Here is a 15,880-nt window from a genome sequence, read left to right as displayed (position 1 = left end):
GTTTTTCCTTGTTTTACTCGTATTATAATTTCTGGCTCTTAAGTATTTTAATTTTAGAATATAATCTCGGCCTACGAGTACCACACGGAATATGAGTTGGTTGTAGCGCCTGCTTGATGCGTAATTATTCGTGTTCCACGGATGCGCGTGGTGCATGTTCAAAATTGAAGGCGCTTTCGCTTTTCTCGCCTCACCAGAAATGCATGGGAGTCGTCGTTAGTTGTAGTACCCGAAAAACAGAGTGCCTACGTACAGAAACTAGGTATTGTATCTCAAACATTTTACTACACAAAGAAAGTATCAGTCTCTGATTGGCCGACGAATTTCAGGCTTTCATGGATTTTATGATTTCCAAATTTTTGAAATAATTTCTGAACCAAATTTAATGGAAACTTAAGCCAAGAATGATCCTTTTCTCGTTTGCCTAGTCAAAAAGTTTAGTCCATTGCTTCCTAGAATCCATTAAAATGATTGGTCCATTTAAATGAATATGTAGGCCGTATCGAAACTATCTAGAGCCGTTGTTTGATGAAAGAATCCTTGGATCTATTTTTGTCCTGGGGAAACGCGACATACCTATTTTCTCTTCTTTTTATATTTTCGGATACTTTCAGTCAAAAATTCATGAAGAATGGTAAGTAAGTGAACATTTTAAAAGAATATAAGTATTTACGCCCAAAATATTCTGAAGAGTCATAAACATTTTATTCAAAGACATTAGTTTGATACCGGATAGGCACACCTTGTTCTTCTTGGATTAAAAATCATTCTCACAAGGGAAAATATAACAATAACTAAAATGTCATTTTATTATGGGTTCAAATTTTGCTCTGCTCTTTAACGACAAAGACAATTTTTCATGTGATCATGATTAATTTTTCCGTACTCACATCGTAGATGAATGGTCATGAAAAGTCTACAACTGATGAGCCAATTAATAACCAGTACAGGGGGCTGATTATTGAAATTGATAGACAAGGCTTTCGACAAAGGGGACAAAAGGGCTATGGAGAGATCCGATCCTATCGATGAAAGTGGGTGGTTGCGATGGACAAAGGAGGTAGGTAAACAGACTAACTAATGGAAACCCACGAGATACCCTACTGTTAGTCCATCATTTTCTCCTTTAGTCGATAGGAGTCATCCATTTCACCCAATAGGATCGCTCCATACTCCCTATGTCTTCTTTGCCTATAGCTTTGTCTATCAATTTCAGTAATCAGCCCGCAGGACAAGACTTTCCCTATGAACGGTATACTCTCTCGTTCACGTGAATTGATCACACCCTTTCAGCGAATAAAGCCCGCGCTTTTTTAAAGCAAGCCGGTTAGTGCGGTCAAAGGCACGTCAACGGCGCAGGCCCCGTTATTGATTTTCGCTCCTAAGGGATGCTGTGCGAGGCGCGGAAATCATCGGGCACATTCCCGCGCTGTCCTGCGCCCCATCATCCCTGAGTTCGGGCTCTGATCTCCGGGACCTTAGCAGTTTCAAAAGCATTGTATCCCCTTAAAAATGTCTTTGCCCCCAAGTTTCGTGTTTTCTGCTATCGGTTTTCTAGTCTCTTAGTTAGCGCTGTTCTATCCTTTAATTCATAAGCGTATAGTGCAATATTACCTTATATAAAGTAGTAACTAAAAGTAGGACCTGTCGAAATACACAACCGTTACATTTTCGTATTACTGGATCTCTCTTATCACCAGTACAATGATCTTCGTTTTTGCTTTAATCCTTCTCAAATTGTCCTACCACCCTGAAAATGTAAACGGTGAGTAATATTTTTTAATGGAACACCTCCAAGTCTCTTTTTTTATTATATTATTATTAAAATAATTCAATAAACCGATGGTTAAAGTCCGAAATCACGTAACCTCAACGAGGCGTTTCAAAATCTCCCCTTCCAGTTTATTTTTTCGAGGAGAAACAAGTCAACTTTATAGTTTGAAATTTATACGACATATACTACTCTGCTAACAGAGAAGAAAAATCATGGACTTTTCAAGAAATTACGTTGACTAGTTTCCCAAGGGGAAAAATGAAGTATGACAAGAAGTTTGCAACGTCGCAAACGGGGATACATGGTCTCGAACTTTAGCCATTTATATCGATCATCCTCGAAAACATTAAGGTTAGGTAGATGGCAAAGATGAGAAGTAGCTGAAAATATAAAAAGGCCAAAATAAATATTATAAATAAAACATCTTGTTAATTTATTGCTCCATCAAAATATGGATCGCACTTAGCAAAAAGGAACCAGCGCGATTACAGTGTTGTACAAATGTTGCTTCTTCATAATTATCTAAAAAAAATCTCCCAGAATAGCAAAAAGCTTTTGCTTTTAACCAAATAATCGTTAATTTCAAAGGAAAATAATTGTGTAGAGTTTAATACTGTACATATATTAAGCATTTTTAAAGGAAAGGAAAAAGTTACACAATTTCGAAAACACTGTAATTGCGCTGGTTCCTTTTTGCTAAATACGATCCATATCTACAAAAAGGACAAGAATTCACGGAAATTTTCGTATGCAGGTCTTAAACAAATAGAAGCTAACCCAGATGCAAAAAGGCTCTATGATGACTTGTTGAGCAACTACAATCGTCTGATTCGGCCGGTCGTGAACAATACCGAAACCTTAGTCGTCCAACTTCGACTGAAAATGTCGCAACTTCTAGAAGTGGTAAGTATCCTCACTTTTTGAAGTAATATTTTAGTGCATAAATACTAACTAAAATAGCAATACTTAGGTGAGTATATACGATCATTTTTTTGGATTTTGAGTTTAGTGTACTATACTATGAGTATACTACTAGTATTATCGTCGTTTTCTTCACGAAAGAACGTAACTACATTTCATTGTTACCAAATTACCCCTCGAAAATCGTATTTTTACGAAGGGAATTTTGGCAATTTTTAACTGAAAATTTCACCGATTGTTTTTCTGATCTCATGAAAAAATCAGAAAAATTTTGGACAAAAATTTTGCAGGTTCATTCTTGTTAAAACTTGAATTATTTGCGTAAATTTTGCCACCTTTGAATAAGACACGTTCCTTTGTACGAGAGACGACGTTATGTGGTCATTTTTTATGAGAAAATGAGTCAATACACTTGTGTACTCAGGCACACATACGTGCTCAGAAATACCTTGCATTGCTTAAGTTTTGGTGTTGTAAGGTATCCAGTTCGGAACCTTCCGTTTCCGTAGAAAAAAAGAAAGGAAAAAGTTATGCGGGAAAATTCAACGAGGAAACAAATGATATCATGCTGCGGAGAAAAAATATTTTCATTCATCTATTTGTGTAGATTCTGTTTAATATTATATTCTCTGTACATGTTCTCTCTTGATTGAATGGCAGCAAATTCCCCTGCAGGCAAAAAATACTAAAATCCGACAAACTTTTTAAGACCTTTTTGTTTTCCAAGACGAATGTATTCCTTTATATTTTTTTTCAGAGTCTGAAGAGCCAGGTCATGACGACCAATGTTTGGGTGGAGCAGGTTAGTAATGCGTCCTTTTTGTCTGATTGAAATCTGTCTACGTGTAATTACAAAGGTTATAATCATGAAGTTACACTTTAAAAGGATTGTGGTGTATATCATGTTTCAATAGTTCGAGGAGAGCTTATCCTGGCAGAAAATTCCTGTCGAGCCTGAAATTGTGTCATAGATCGGTTTGTGACGCAACCCCATCAAAATTTAAAGGTTTTTTCATAAAGCTTGGTGAGGAGGCTGCAAGTCTTCCTTCTTCTAGTCCGCCCTAGGATTTTGATTGTCGTTGTAGACAGAATACCAGTATATGATACGCACCGTGTGCATACTTAAAACATATTTAATATGTATTTTAGAGTGCACTACCGTTGCTTCGCACAGGGCGCTACCTTCTACATTTATTCAGGACGATTCCAGGCATATTGTTAAGTTTTGTAATCGATCCTGCTGAATAATAATGAGAAAATGTAAAAAAGAATGAGCGCGCGAATTCAAAGAACACACGTTGATTACTCTAAACCACTGCGTATTTCACTTTGTCGAGCTCGCCTTCAATAACCGTGACAGCAATATGCGTGGCCTAGGAGCACGAATAGTTGCTCGTCGTAGTTTCGTCATTTTCGCTCTGTTCTGCGGGCTGATTATGAAATTGATAGACAAAGCTGTAGACAAAGAAGACATAAGATTTATGGAGCGATCCTATTGGTTGAAATGTGTGGTTCTTATAGACTAAGGGAGAAAATGATGGACTAACTGTCGGGTTTCTCGTGGGTTGCCGTTAGTTTGTCTATTATCCACTGCCTTTGTCCATTGCAACCATCAGATTTCACCAATAGGATCCCTCCATATCCCTTTTGGCATTTTTGTCTATAGCTTTGTCTATCAATTTCAATAATCGGCCCGTAGGTGAGGAAAATATACATTGAATTCATGTTTTTAAATACGGCATATCGACACCAGACCACATATCTCGCTTGCGGTGTTCGAAACTCTCCGCTACCATCAATATTTTGAAAGAGGAAAACAAATCAATATTATTTCTTGAAATTTTCACCAAGTTTTCTTCGCACAGAAAAGGATGAACATGATGGAAGTTTTCGAATATTGACGTTGAATGGTGTTCAATTTCAAAGATAAAGTATGACTGGAAGTCTACAAAGCTGCAAATTGACGTATGTGGACTGGTAGTTTCACCGGCGATATGTATATTACCTATGAAATAAATATTGTATCGAGCACTTTCATGTAATTCCTGTGTTTTCCGTTAGGTTCTCAGTAATCCGTTGATTTATTATCAGTTTATGATTAATTCTAAGTATAGTATACCTACAATGAAACTCAGGTTCGGACTGGCGTGAAACATGTTAGGCCGCGGCGACGCATCGTGAGGGGCCCCACGGGGGTGGGAGGGTGGGGGTAGACCCCCCAGGAAAGAGAGGAGGTCCGGGGGGAGGCCGCCCCCCGGAAAATTTTTGGATCTTTTATATCCCGACGGGCGGGGCTTGTCGATTTCCTTTAACATTTTTGCAGTCGTGAATGACTAGCTAAAATTCGCTCCAGCCAGAAGTGTACCTATTCAGCAAATGAGTAGTTTTTATATGATGATTGAAAACAAACAAATGGTAGGAAATAAAACATAATAATTGGAACTTTGCACAACGATAATCCGGGTATCGGAACTTGGCTGTTTCGAAAACGCCTTCAAATGCGGCGTGATACCTCACGCATTCCGGAGAGTTCAAATAGTTGTATCATTGCGCCGTAAGAATGCGACGGAAGATCAAAATTGAAATTGCCTTCCCGCACGCTGGGCTTGTCGATTTTCTTTGACATTTTTGTAGTAGTGAATGCATAGCTAAAGTGCGTTCCAGTTAGAATTGTATTTTGCAAATGGGTAGTTTTTATAGGAGGATTAAAACAAAGGAGTGGTAAGAAATAAAACAAAATAATAGGGAGTTTGCTGTTTTGAAAACGCCTTAAATTGCGGGAAACTACTAAACCACACATCTCGGTTCGCGACGTTGAATACTATACCTGCCACACATTATTTTTAAAATGAACAATTAAGTGACACTTCTTCAACACTTTAGTACCTAATTCTTTTCTTCTGGGGCAGGAAAATTCCGCGAAAACTTTAAGGAATGGTGAGGGATTTTTCTTAATTCAAAAAAATAAAATGGAGGCGGGTATTTAAAAACAACGGGATATGTAGATACCTATTGGCAATTTTGCCGTCAATATTCTGTTAAACTACACACAAATCATACAATTTAATTTTTTTCCATTTTTGTTTTAAATCCAGAAATGGAATGACTACAAGCTCCGATGGGACCCAAATGAGTATGGAGGTGTCGAGATGCTCTACGTTCCATCCGAACATATTTGGCTACCTGACATAGTCCTCTATAATAAGTAAGAAATATATTTAATTTCTAGTATGATACATTATGGACCTACTGCAAGGACCAAAATTCACATTTAAATAATTTAAATTGAGAAAAAAAAAACCGAAAGTTCTCCTGAGAGTCATAGTAGCTGACCGGTACCAAAATGACCATTTTAATCACTTTGACTAATTTGGACCCAGCTAACTGTCCATTTCATGAGGCCTCACAGTTCAATTGACTTGAAATTTTATATGAACAGCACTCGGGCATGCTATCGAATATTGGAATCCAAAAAATTTGAGTCATTTACAGAATTATGGCCGCCAGCAAGGATGGGAATTTTGACCAATTTGGATCCAAGGAACGGTTCATAGCATGAGGTTTACGTGGTTCCATCGATTCGATTTTTTTCTCTTGGCCGCAGGTTCGAAATGCGTCTTTTGATGAGTTGGAGGTCAGCTAACACGCCTTTCTTTGGAACTTTTCTTTATGATTGACTTGAAATTGTTTTTTTTTTTTGGCGTTTTTTCATGTTTTTAAATCGCTCACAGTGGGTAAAACGAGATTTAGTAATTTAAAAATGACAACAATTTTTCAGGATTTTTTTAAAAAAATAAACAAATAAACAAATAAAAAAAGAAAAAAATCCACCCTCTAAAGTAAATCAATTGAATTTGGTTTATTTTCATAAAGAAACATGGAAAGTATATGAAATATTGAACGTCAAAACTGGCTAAAAGGTGCGAAAAAGGTTTTTTTGGGGCCTCGTAATGGCGGCTAAGACCATACTTAATCTTCACTGAAAGAGAGAAATAATAAATAGTATCTGTTTTCAGTGCTGATGGCAACTACGAGGTGACACTGATGACAAAAGCTACTCTCAACTACACAGGTGATGTCTTGTGGAGACCCCCTGCCATTTACAAATCCTCTTGTGAAATGAACGTCCTGTATTTCCCATTTGATGAGCAAAGCTGCCTTATGAAATTTGGATCATGGACTTACAATGGATTCCAAGTGAGTTTCAGTATCTATAAAAAAGAGATTGTCAGTAGCACCTTAGATGTTTAAATATTGCGGACGGTTTGCGTGTAGGTGCTCCTTCCTCCCCATGGAAGGACGGAGGGTCAGAGTCAAAACTCTCAACTGCCCGAAACTTCACTATTTCAATGAATTGAGTTGAACTTTTTTCTTCACATAAATTATCTGAAAAAGACTTATCCGTGCTAAGAAAAAGTTCAATTTCGTGCCAAGCAACAGCAACTTCTTTCTGATATTGAGGGTGCAAAAATGTCACACGCCCTCAAAGAGTCTGTTAATAAAAAGACCTTTTCGTGCCTTGTTTTGGAAGCGCAGGGACTTCTTTCAAACCAATCTGAAACAGATTCAAAAGCAAAGCAAGTATTTCAGTCCGAAAAATTAAACTTTCGATTGCTTTTTTTTTCAGATTGACCTCAAACATATGGAACAAGTTTATGGGTCAAATTTAGTCAATGTTGGTGTTGATTTAAGCGAGTTTCATTTGTCTGTTGAGTGGGACATATTGGAGGTACCGGCAAGAAGAAATGAAGAATACTATCCTTGCTGCACTGAGCCATACTCAGGTATGAAGTTTTAGTCATTAACGCAAAAAAGTCTGATTAAAATTCAAACTACTAGTTTTATCTCTGATTATGAAACAGAGGGATTTTTGCCGTAAGAATGATTTCAGAAGGGCTCAGAGCCTCTAGCTCCATAACTTACCTCGAGAGGACCCCTTCTCTTGGGCACCCGATAGCTGAAGAGCCAATATCTTTCTAGCCAGTACTACCGGCTAGAGCATTACTTCTTGAACAGATTGTCTTCGATAACCAATGAGTAGGCAATGTTATAGTGGTTTTGGGGCAGTAACAGTTACCTGCGGCAGATGGCCACTTTCTTTGTGTCAAGATGGCTTTTACAGAGGACAATTTTTACTCTAGCTACATTATTTTGTTGCTATTCCGACCGGATTACTTCCAATTATTTCATCTGGAGGGCAAAATATTTGTAGAATTTGTAATGGAAGTTGTTTGAGCATTTCAGCCAAGTTCACACGCACCTCATACGAGGGGCTTGGAGGACGAGGCGTATAGGTGCAGCTATTGCTATTTCGGGGAACACGTGCATGAAGTTTCGAAACTGCATGGATCCTTATGGCAGAAAGAAAGTTCAAACTGACTTTTTTTACTTGAAAATTGGAATTTGGAAGCGAATTTTTCACAGAATATGCATTATTAAGCATTATGAAGCTTGATGCAAATCAAGATTAGTTCTACTTGAAATCATTAATATCTCAATTTTTTCAAAAACTGCACTTATGCACATTGTACTCCGAGTCTTTCAAATGAGCGGTGTGGAGAGCAAGTGGGATGTGTGCGGTTTTTGAAAAAAAAATGTTCGAATCTACTCCTGTTACCTGCCACTTTCAATCATTGGCGAATGATCCCTTTGCCTGCGCTATTTACTCCACTCGTTATCAAAGTATCAAAACTTGTTTATTCAAGAAAGCTGTCGGTCAGGTATCTACAAATGCTGTTCTATTTATGGGCACGGTATCGACGAATGATCACTTAGTATTTATAGTGCTTTCATTAGAGTTTGTGGAATGATTTATCAGCTGCTCAATTTTCTATTTTCAGATATTACCTTCAATATAACGATGCGACGCAAAACGTTATTTTATACCGTGAACTTGATCATTCCTTGTGTTGGAATTACTTTTTTGACTGTTTTGGTCTTCTACTTACCGTCGGACTCTGGCGAAAAGGTAGTTCATCTCTTAATTTTCAATTTTTCCTCCCTTTATTTTACTTTCCTTAATTTTTACAGCTATTTTTAAATATTTTTCATTTACCTTTAAATTAAAGAAAACGGAAACGCAGCTATATTAAACGTAATTCAAGATTTCTCAGCGAATTTTCCTTCAAAATATAAATGTTCTGGGATCAAACGCACCCCTTTATACTCTTGTCACTTATCGCTGAGAATTAGCATTAATTTCTTCATTTCATACTGTCAATTTTCTGTGATTATTTCAACGCTCGATCCTCTCATAGCTTTTACGTCAGCTATCCCCCATGGTTCATAAAATTAAAATTGAGAGGATTACCAATTTGCCATGGCTCCTCATTGTGCTTCAACGTTTTAAAATTTCCTGACATTTTATTGACGGAGAATTTGCACTCACAATTTTATTGCTTCATCTGAGAGTGCTTAATGAGCTAAGTTCGCAGTATTTTCTATTTTTTTTTTTTTTTTTTTTTTTTTTTTTTTTTTTTTTTTTTTTTGGAATGGGAAATTGGAGGATAATAGATTTAAAAGTGGGAAAATGTGTCGCCTTGTGACGTCAATGGCGACATTTCCCATTTATACACATGTTATTTTTTGCGTTAGGTTATTTTTGCCATATTTCCTCCAATAATTGTTCAATTTACAAATCATGCTCTCTTTTCCTAGCAGTTTCATTTTAACATGAAATTTACAAAATTTCAGACACCTGCGAGCTCTTCAATTACCCACTCTAAAATAGTTTTACATTAAATTTTAAAGGTTTACTCCGTGAAAAGTTCTTAAAATGTTCAATGAAAAAGTGCGCTTATACATGACAATTTGCGCCGTTGTGGTGAAATCAAGCAATTCTGGCTCTATCCCATCATTGCATTTTATCCAACTACTCATCCAAATGGTGAAATCCACCCCTCCCTCCCATATAATATAGAAAAAAACATAATTCTCCTCGGCCAAAAAACAGCTCTTTCGCGACAAATTTTTTGTCTTAAGTACCTTGAATGCCCGTCGAGCCAAATTTTGAACTAAACCAATGTTTTTGACAGTGTAAGTACAAAAATCTTGATTTTTGTTTTAGGTCTCTCTTTGCAGTTCAATTCTCGTGTCCTTGACAGTGTTTTTCTTGCTGCTAGCTGAGATTATTCCCCCCACATCATTGGCTGTACCTCTGCTCGGGAAATACCTCCTCTTTACGATGACTTTGGTGACACTTTCTATTTGCGTCACTGTCTGCGTTCTGAACGTTCATTTCCGGTAAGTTTCACTATCACTTTATGGTGAAACTGCAAAAGTGCGTATCTAGGTAAACGCGATTTTTAGGAGAGTAAAACAACTTTTCATATTCCTGCTTATTATCAATAGAAAGGGCGATAATTCTTAAGGTCTCAAAGATAAAATACTTTTTTCAGACTTCACAGCATTTTGAACAATTTCTCAAATTGTCAGGCAACTCGGCGGAAACACTGAAATTCGTGTTTCGGCATTAAGAATTGACTTTCATCCCGAGATGTGCGAATTTAGAATTAAAGCCCTGAGTCGGTCTCTCGCCTTATTTAGTCAAATCAAGACTGTACAAGGAGACCGGAAAAACTCGGTGCTTAAGTTTACTCATTGTCAGTAGAAGCATCTATTAATACCAAAAAATCGCTAATTGCCATGTTGGGCTCTAATATCGGTGCATTGATCAGGAGCATTCACAAAGCGCACGTTGTGCATAACGATAATCCAGGATTGCGCGAAAGGTCTAAGAAAATAGATGAGGATTGTACGAGTAGAACCTACTGGAATGCGCGAATTTAAAATTAAGTTAATTTAAGGTAGAAGTTTGGCAAAACAGGAAACAGTTGGAAAATAAACGCATTTTTATGTTAACGCCAGTTTAGGTTAGTTTGTTGACAAGTCGATGTCTTACCTCCTGATGATAAATGGAGTGAAAAGATCAAATAATGGTCGTAGGTATAAAGAACTTTCCTAACTTTTCTCGGAAGCAATATTTAATCGGGAGAAACCAGGCAACGTTGGAATGCTCATACGGCGTCGAAACACAACATGGACCTTTTGAGCTCTATTATTCGATGCCGCGATTATTCTAACGAGAGTTCGAATAATCTCGCCAAACACAGTGCGGCCGGCGATAAACGTATATTAGCGCCTGCAAGACTTTGGGAACACTTCACGCATTGCGCCAAACAGTACGGTCGGCGCGAGGCCCATATTGGCGCCTACAAGGCTGCATGAATACTTCTCGCATTGCGCCAAACGCAGTGCAGTCGCTCTGTTGGCGTGAAAGCATATTAGCGCCTACAAGACTGTGGGAATGTTGTAGGACTGCTTGTCATCATTCTTGACTTTCTGCTCCAGTTTTTACCATAATTAAAGGGAAAATATGTATCCTCATTGTAACAATTCAGAAACTCGGATGATATTTAATGTTTTTTGGTTACATTAAAAGAGAATAGAACGAACGAAATATCGCGTCGAAATTTGCAGGAGTCAGGAGTATCCTGTATTCCCAAAAAATAAGCAATCTACGTACTTCTTGAAATTGAGCTTAGTATTTTTATGGAAGAAAAAAAAGAAAGGTTCGAGGGTGCCTGTAAAATTAACGAATGTTCTTGCTTTATTTTGTTGGACACAAAATTTAGGTCACCGTCTACTCATAAAATGTCTCCTTGGGTGAAAACGGTGTTTCTCCACTTCATGCCTCGACTATTAATGATGCGCCGGCCGCCTTATTCACCTAACGATTTATATCTTGAAAATTTGTCGGATGCTAGTTATGTCAATGATGGAGATTTTCGGTAAGTAGTTTTTTGATCAACTCTTTAGAGCGTTATCCAAGCTTTGGTACATAGAAAAAATGATCGTATACTTCTGATTCCTTCAAGGTCAGGAACTTAATTAGATATCTATCAAGTACCATATGAGCATTGGCTGTCAAAGAAAGTGAAGAAACTCGTTTTCAAAGAGAAAATTATCATAAAAACTGTCAAAAACCCGAGTTAGGAATTTTGTGTTTTTTTTTCACTGAAAAATGCCACCTTGTACTTTCATAAGTATTTAATTCCTTTTTAAAGTCCAAATTTAGCAGACAATACGTCACTATGGGATGATATTTTTAAAAGTTTAGGTTCAGCAGAGATTAGGTCGAAGAAATTGGAGTTGATAAAAATTTTCCTTCAAATTACTTAGTTAACCTCAGAAAAATTAACTAGCATGAAAAAGTATTGCTGTTTCTCGAGTATTTACTATCAATTTAATATTTAATCCACAATTGTTTGGAGTAGAATAGAACGGTTTGGTAAAAAATGTAGAAAAAACGCGAAAAATTCATCAGGCTTAACCAGACATTAGTTGAAGTTATAATTTTAATTCGAAAATTTTCCTTCTAAATAACGTTTTAAACCAGCCTTTCTGTTGAGCTAACAAAAAGTGTCATCTGCAAAAAAGCCCTTATCCTAGCTTCCGTATCCCTCTTTTATGTGATATACATAAATGTATCTTTAAATTAACGAATTCAAATTTTGGAAACTTAAATTGAATGGCAAGTACAATAACTTTTTTTTAGTGTCGAAATTGTATGTCTTTAACGAATTGAAATGTAGACAAACTAAAACTTTAAAGTTCTTTTCTCAATGACGCTTTTCAGGACAAGGGCTGTTTTGCAAAGCATTCTCTTCCACTTTTTCCAACTAATCGTGAAATTTATTTATTTTATTCAGAGACAGTTTCAGTGACGGATGTCCAATGGAACATAAATGCAGTCCTAAAGAAAACAGAAATATGTATAAAAGCAACGATTGTAATCACTTCCACCATGGAGCCCAAGCGCCAGGTAAGTAATCATGTTAATTAGTCAACTGAAGTCACAATAACTTACAAACATTAGAGAATGAATCTTTTCCATTACTCTTTCGAGTATTTATAGTGAATCCATCGTTTTAATGTATAAATGTTAAATTTTCAATCCTTTCAATCGCTCAATAAAAACTAACATGCGGTAATACAACATTTGGATTCTCGTAACTTCCTCCTCTGAGCAAAAGTGTCATCATGGTAACGGTCACAATTGTATTACCAGAAAATTATGGTAAATACATCAATTACACCGATACAATGATTATGTGCATTATTACAAAATCGTATTTTCTTTAAATTGGATCACATGGAAAATGTTGCTACCTCGTTGGAGTGTTGCTTCACATTTTCGCAGGTAGTAAGATGTTTTTTGAGTATTCAGTTATTTTTGGTGAAAATTTACCTTTAATGCAGGTACATATTCTTCAATTTTAGATTTGGAGAATGTGATTCCAAGACACTTATCGGACGACTTATTAGCTGCTTTAGAAGGAGTCCGCTTTATTGCTCAACACATCAAAGATGCGGACAAAGATAATGAGGTAAGTTTCACGATCTACATAGAGGTTGGCTTTTCATAAGTTAATACACAATTAATATTAGTTTCAAAAAGATCGGACTAGCGTCATCATTTTTGTGGTAATGTCAGACCGAGCACCCGAAATTATTTAAAATCGTCATGCTGCATAGACCTTAGTCCAAAAGCCCTAGTCATTTGGACACGACGAAAAACTGTTTCCCTACATCATTACATCTTACACATCGGCATTTTCGAGTTCTCAGCGGCGGAATGGTTCTTCAGAAGCATTTGGAACAAGCTATACGAGAGGTTTTAGCGAGGTTTTCCCATCACAGAGGGCGCTGACTGCTCCCTCTCTGTATGCATGTCAGAATTCTGAAAAAGGGCCTCAATTTTCACATGCACTTTCAAATATAAAATAAAACTTATGAATTTTTGTCATCGAACTTCAGGACATCATATCTCCCTCAATTTTTTGAGCTTTCAGGTTAAATTGCGCCCACATTTCCAGATTTTCTTACTGTATGCAGTGATACCAATAACTCAAATTTGAATTTTTGGAAGAAGAGGTGTTCCACAGATCCGTTCACATATTCGGATCTCGTCGACCAGTGGCGTAGCTAGGAATTCTTTAAGGGGGGGGGGGGGTCCATTCAAAAACGTGACGGTAAATTTACATTATTTTGTGTACGTCCCTGATAATATTTTATGTCTGCCCTCCAAAAGTAAAAAAAGGGTACATAATTAACGAGGCTAAGGGGGAGGGGGCAGACCCCCTGGAACTGTCGTTGACGTACAACGAACTTCCAACAAAAATTCAAAATCATCAGGCTCTACAATAATTATGCTCACAGAGTCATACTTCTACTTGCAGGTCATAGAAGACTGGAAATACGTATCGATGGTGATGGACAGATTCTTTTTGTGGATTTTTACGGTCGCCTGTATTGGGGGCACCTGCATCATTATGTTCCAGGCGCCATCCCTCTACGATGAGAGGGCACCAATCGATAGACAGCTATCAACTTTCCTCTACGGTGAAAATCAAATGCCCATTTATTCAATCAACCGAGACAAAATTTTAGATGCACTTTAAGTCGATGAATTCCAAACAATCCAATGATTTAACTTTTTATTTGGACCGAGTTTATCAGAAAGGAACCGACCCATATTTTCGAAAAAAAATTGAGTTAAGATTGTTTTTAGTTCCACTAACTGTATATTTTCCCCTGCCTAAAACTCAAAGTCGAAAAAAAAATTAGTTTGTGAAAAGGAGAGTTATTTCTAAATGAGTCTTATGGAGGAATGAAGCTGCAAACCTCTTTTTCCCGGTTTCAACTTTATGTGGATTGGTTACTTTCTGTAAAAATTGGTCCATTTTGGAGCCTGCATGGAAAACAAAGGGATTTGGAGCTAGCAGGCTTTTCGCTTTGTGGGATGTTTTTTACGATATTTTGAGCACAATATGTGATTAAATCGAACATTCGAGGTGCTATATAATTCCGAGAAAAAAGAGGTGAAAAAAAGTTTTTTTTTTAATGCTAAAGTGCATTTTTTTATAGAGACGTGACATTGCTCCTGTTCCGGTATGGAGCCTTCATTCTGTTGCAGTCTGTCTTAGATCTTTCGGGCCGGCGCCGGGCTTAGTGAGCACTGAAAATTGTTTTTCTTGAGATGTTATTTTGACTTAAAGCGTCGTTTCTTGTCGACCAAATTTGGCTTTTTTGAGATAAAGAAACGTTGTTTTGCTATCATTTTTTCAACTAAAACTTAACATTAACAAAACGACGCTTTTGAAAAAAAAAAACAACTGATGTTGAGTTGAATCCGCCCGAATGTAAATAAAAAAGAAAACTTTGTTGTTAAGAAACGATGTTTAAAGTCAGAATAATATCTCAAGAAAAAAAAAATTCCGTGAGGAAGGAGGAACTTTCCTCACTGAATTTTTTTTTTAAATTTTTAATTTATTTATTTATTTTTTTGGTTGAAATTTTAGATCACCAAGATGACAATGCTAGTATAAAGTGCTGAAAAATTCAGTTTTTAGTCCCAACTATCTCGAAACTACAAAAAAGATACCACGATTTTTATACCACATCGTGCCGAGGAGGTCTTACAGAAGATCATATATCATAAATATTGAAGGAATTTGGTTGGCACCGAATTTTTTAGTTTTCCGTGCAGGGTCCCTTGACTTGACAGTTGATCAAACTGTAAAGTCAGCATTACGTATGTAAATAAATTTTTGACACTACAATCATGATAACCAGGTTGTACCAAATAATTTTTATGAAAACTTCGTGGTAACAGTATCGAATTTAAACTCTCTTCTATTTCTCTTACTGACATAATCAGACTCACTAAACGCGGTCGGAACAGGCTTCCTTACTTTTAATACTTGAATTTTCAAATTTATCATACACTTCTCATTACTCCGTCATATTGTCTATGTGCAAGCATTTGCAAACACTGTCATTGACAGCGCATTCTAATCACTACGTCTCAATTTTCTTTTGTTCAATATATTTATATGACAATAAAGCAATTTGATTTCGTTTTTTTTTTGTTTTAATCGATTTATTCCCAGTAACAGCTGTCTTTCAGAATTCGCAAGGGTTCTGTTTTGCGGAATCCTTGCGAAAACCGAGATCAAACGGACGTCCAGGAGCTGAATTTCTGGGCATTTCTCCAGGGGTGGGACTCCTCAACCCCTTTCCTGGAGGAACCACCCCGTGAGGAAGAGAGTTCGGTCTCCGTTTCATATCGATAGTGAAACTGCAGAAATGCGTATTTCGGTTCGTAACGTTGCAATTTTTTCG

General features: G+C 36.9%; 1 protein-coding gene across 1 annotated transcript; it reads left to right on the top strand.

The window, feature by feature from the left end:
* Nucleotides 1-1,419: 1,419 nt before the first annotated feature.
* On the top strand, nucleotides 1,420-15,621 carry LOC109029582 (nicotinic acetylcholine receptor beta2). Its single transcript, XM_019040083.2, has 12 exons — nucleotides 1,420-1,765; nucleotides 2,529-2,677; nucleotides 3,453-3,497; nucleotides 5,791-5,900; nucleotides 6,712-6,892; nucleotides 7,323-7,479; nucleotides 8,536-8,663; nucleotides 9,762-9,937; nucleotides 11,329-11,484; nucleotides 12,406-12,518; nucleotides 12,977-13,083; nucleotides 13,936-15,621. Exons 1-12 carry the CDS (start codon nucleotides 1,705-1,707, stop codon nucleotides 14,155-14,157), a joined length of 1,605 nt encoding a protein of 534 aa, XP_018895628.2. The 5' UTR covers nucleotides 1,420-1,704; the 3' UTR covers nucleotides 14,158-15,621.
* The last annotated feature ends 259 nt before the right edge of the window (nucleotides 15,622-15,880 follow it).

Source organism: Bemisia tabaci, chromosome 2, assembly GCF_918797505.1.
Source record: "Bemisia tabaci chromosome 2, PGI_BMITA_v3".
In the NCBI taxonomy this organism is placed as follows: Eukaryota; Metazoa; Arthropoda; class Insecta; order Hemiptera; family Aleyrodidae; genus Bemisia; species Bemisia tabaci.
The sequence above is the reverse complement of the archived record's forward strand: the minus strand, read 5'-3'. Positions and strand labels throughout refer to the sequence as shown.

What these genes read in the sequence shown, in the direction of transcription:
- LOC109029582 (XM_019040083.2), top strand. Translation starts at nt 1,705, where the DNA reads ATGATCTTCGTTTTTGCTTTAATCCTTCTCAAATTGTCCTACCACCCT. An exon ending in CCACCCTGAAAATGTAAACG is followed by an intron (nt 1,766 to 2,528) that starts GTGAGTAATATT and finishes TTTCGTATGCAG; the next exon opens with GTCTTAAACAAATAGAAGCT. An exon ending in CGTCGGACTCTGGCGAAAAG is followed by an intron (nt 8,664 to 9,761) that starts GTAGTTCATCTC and finishes TTTTTGTTTTAG; the next exon opens with GTCTCTCTTTGCAGTTCAAT.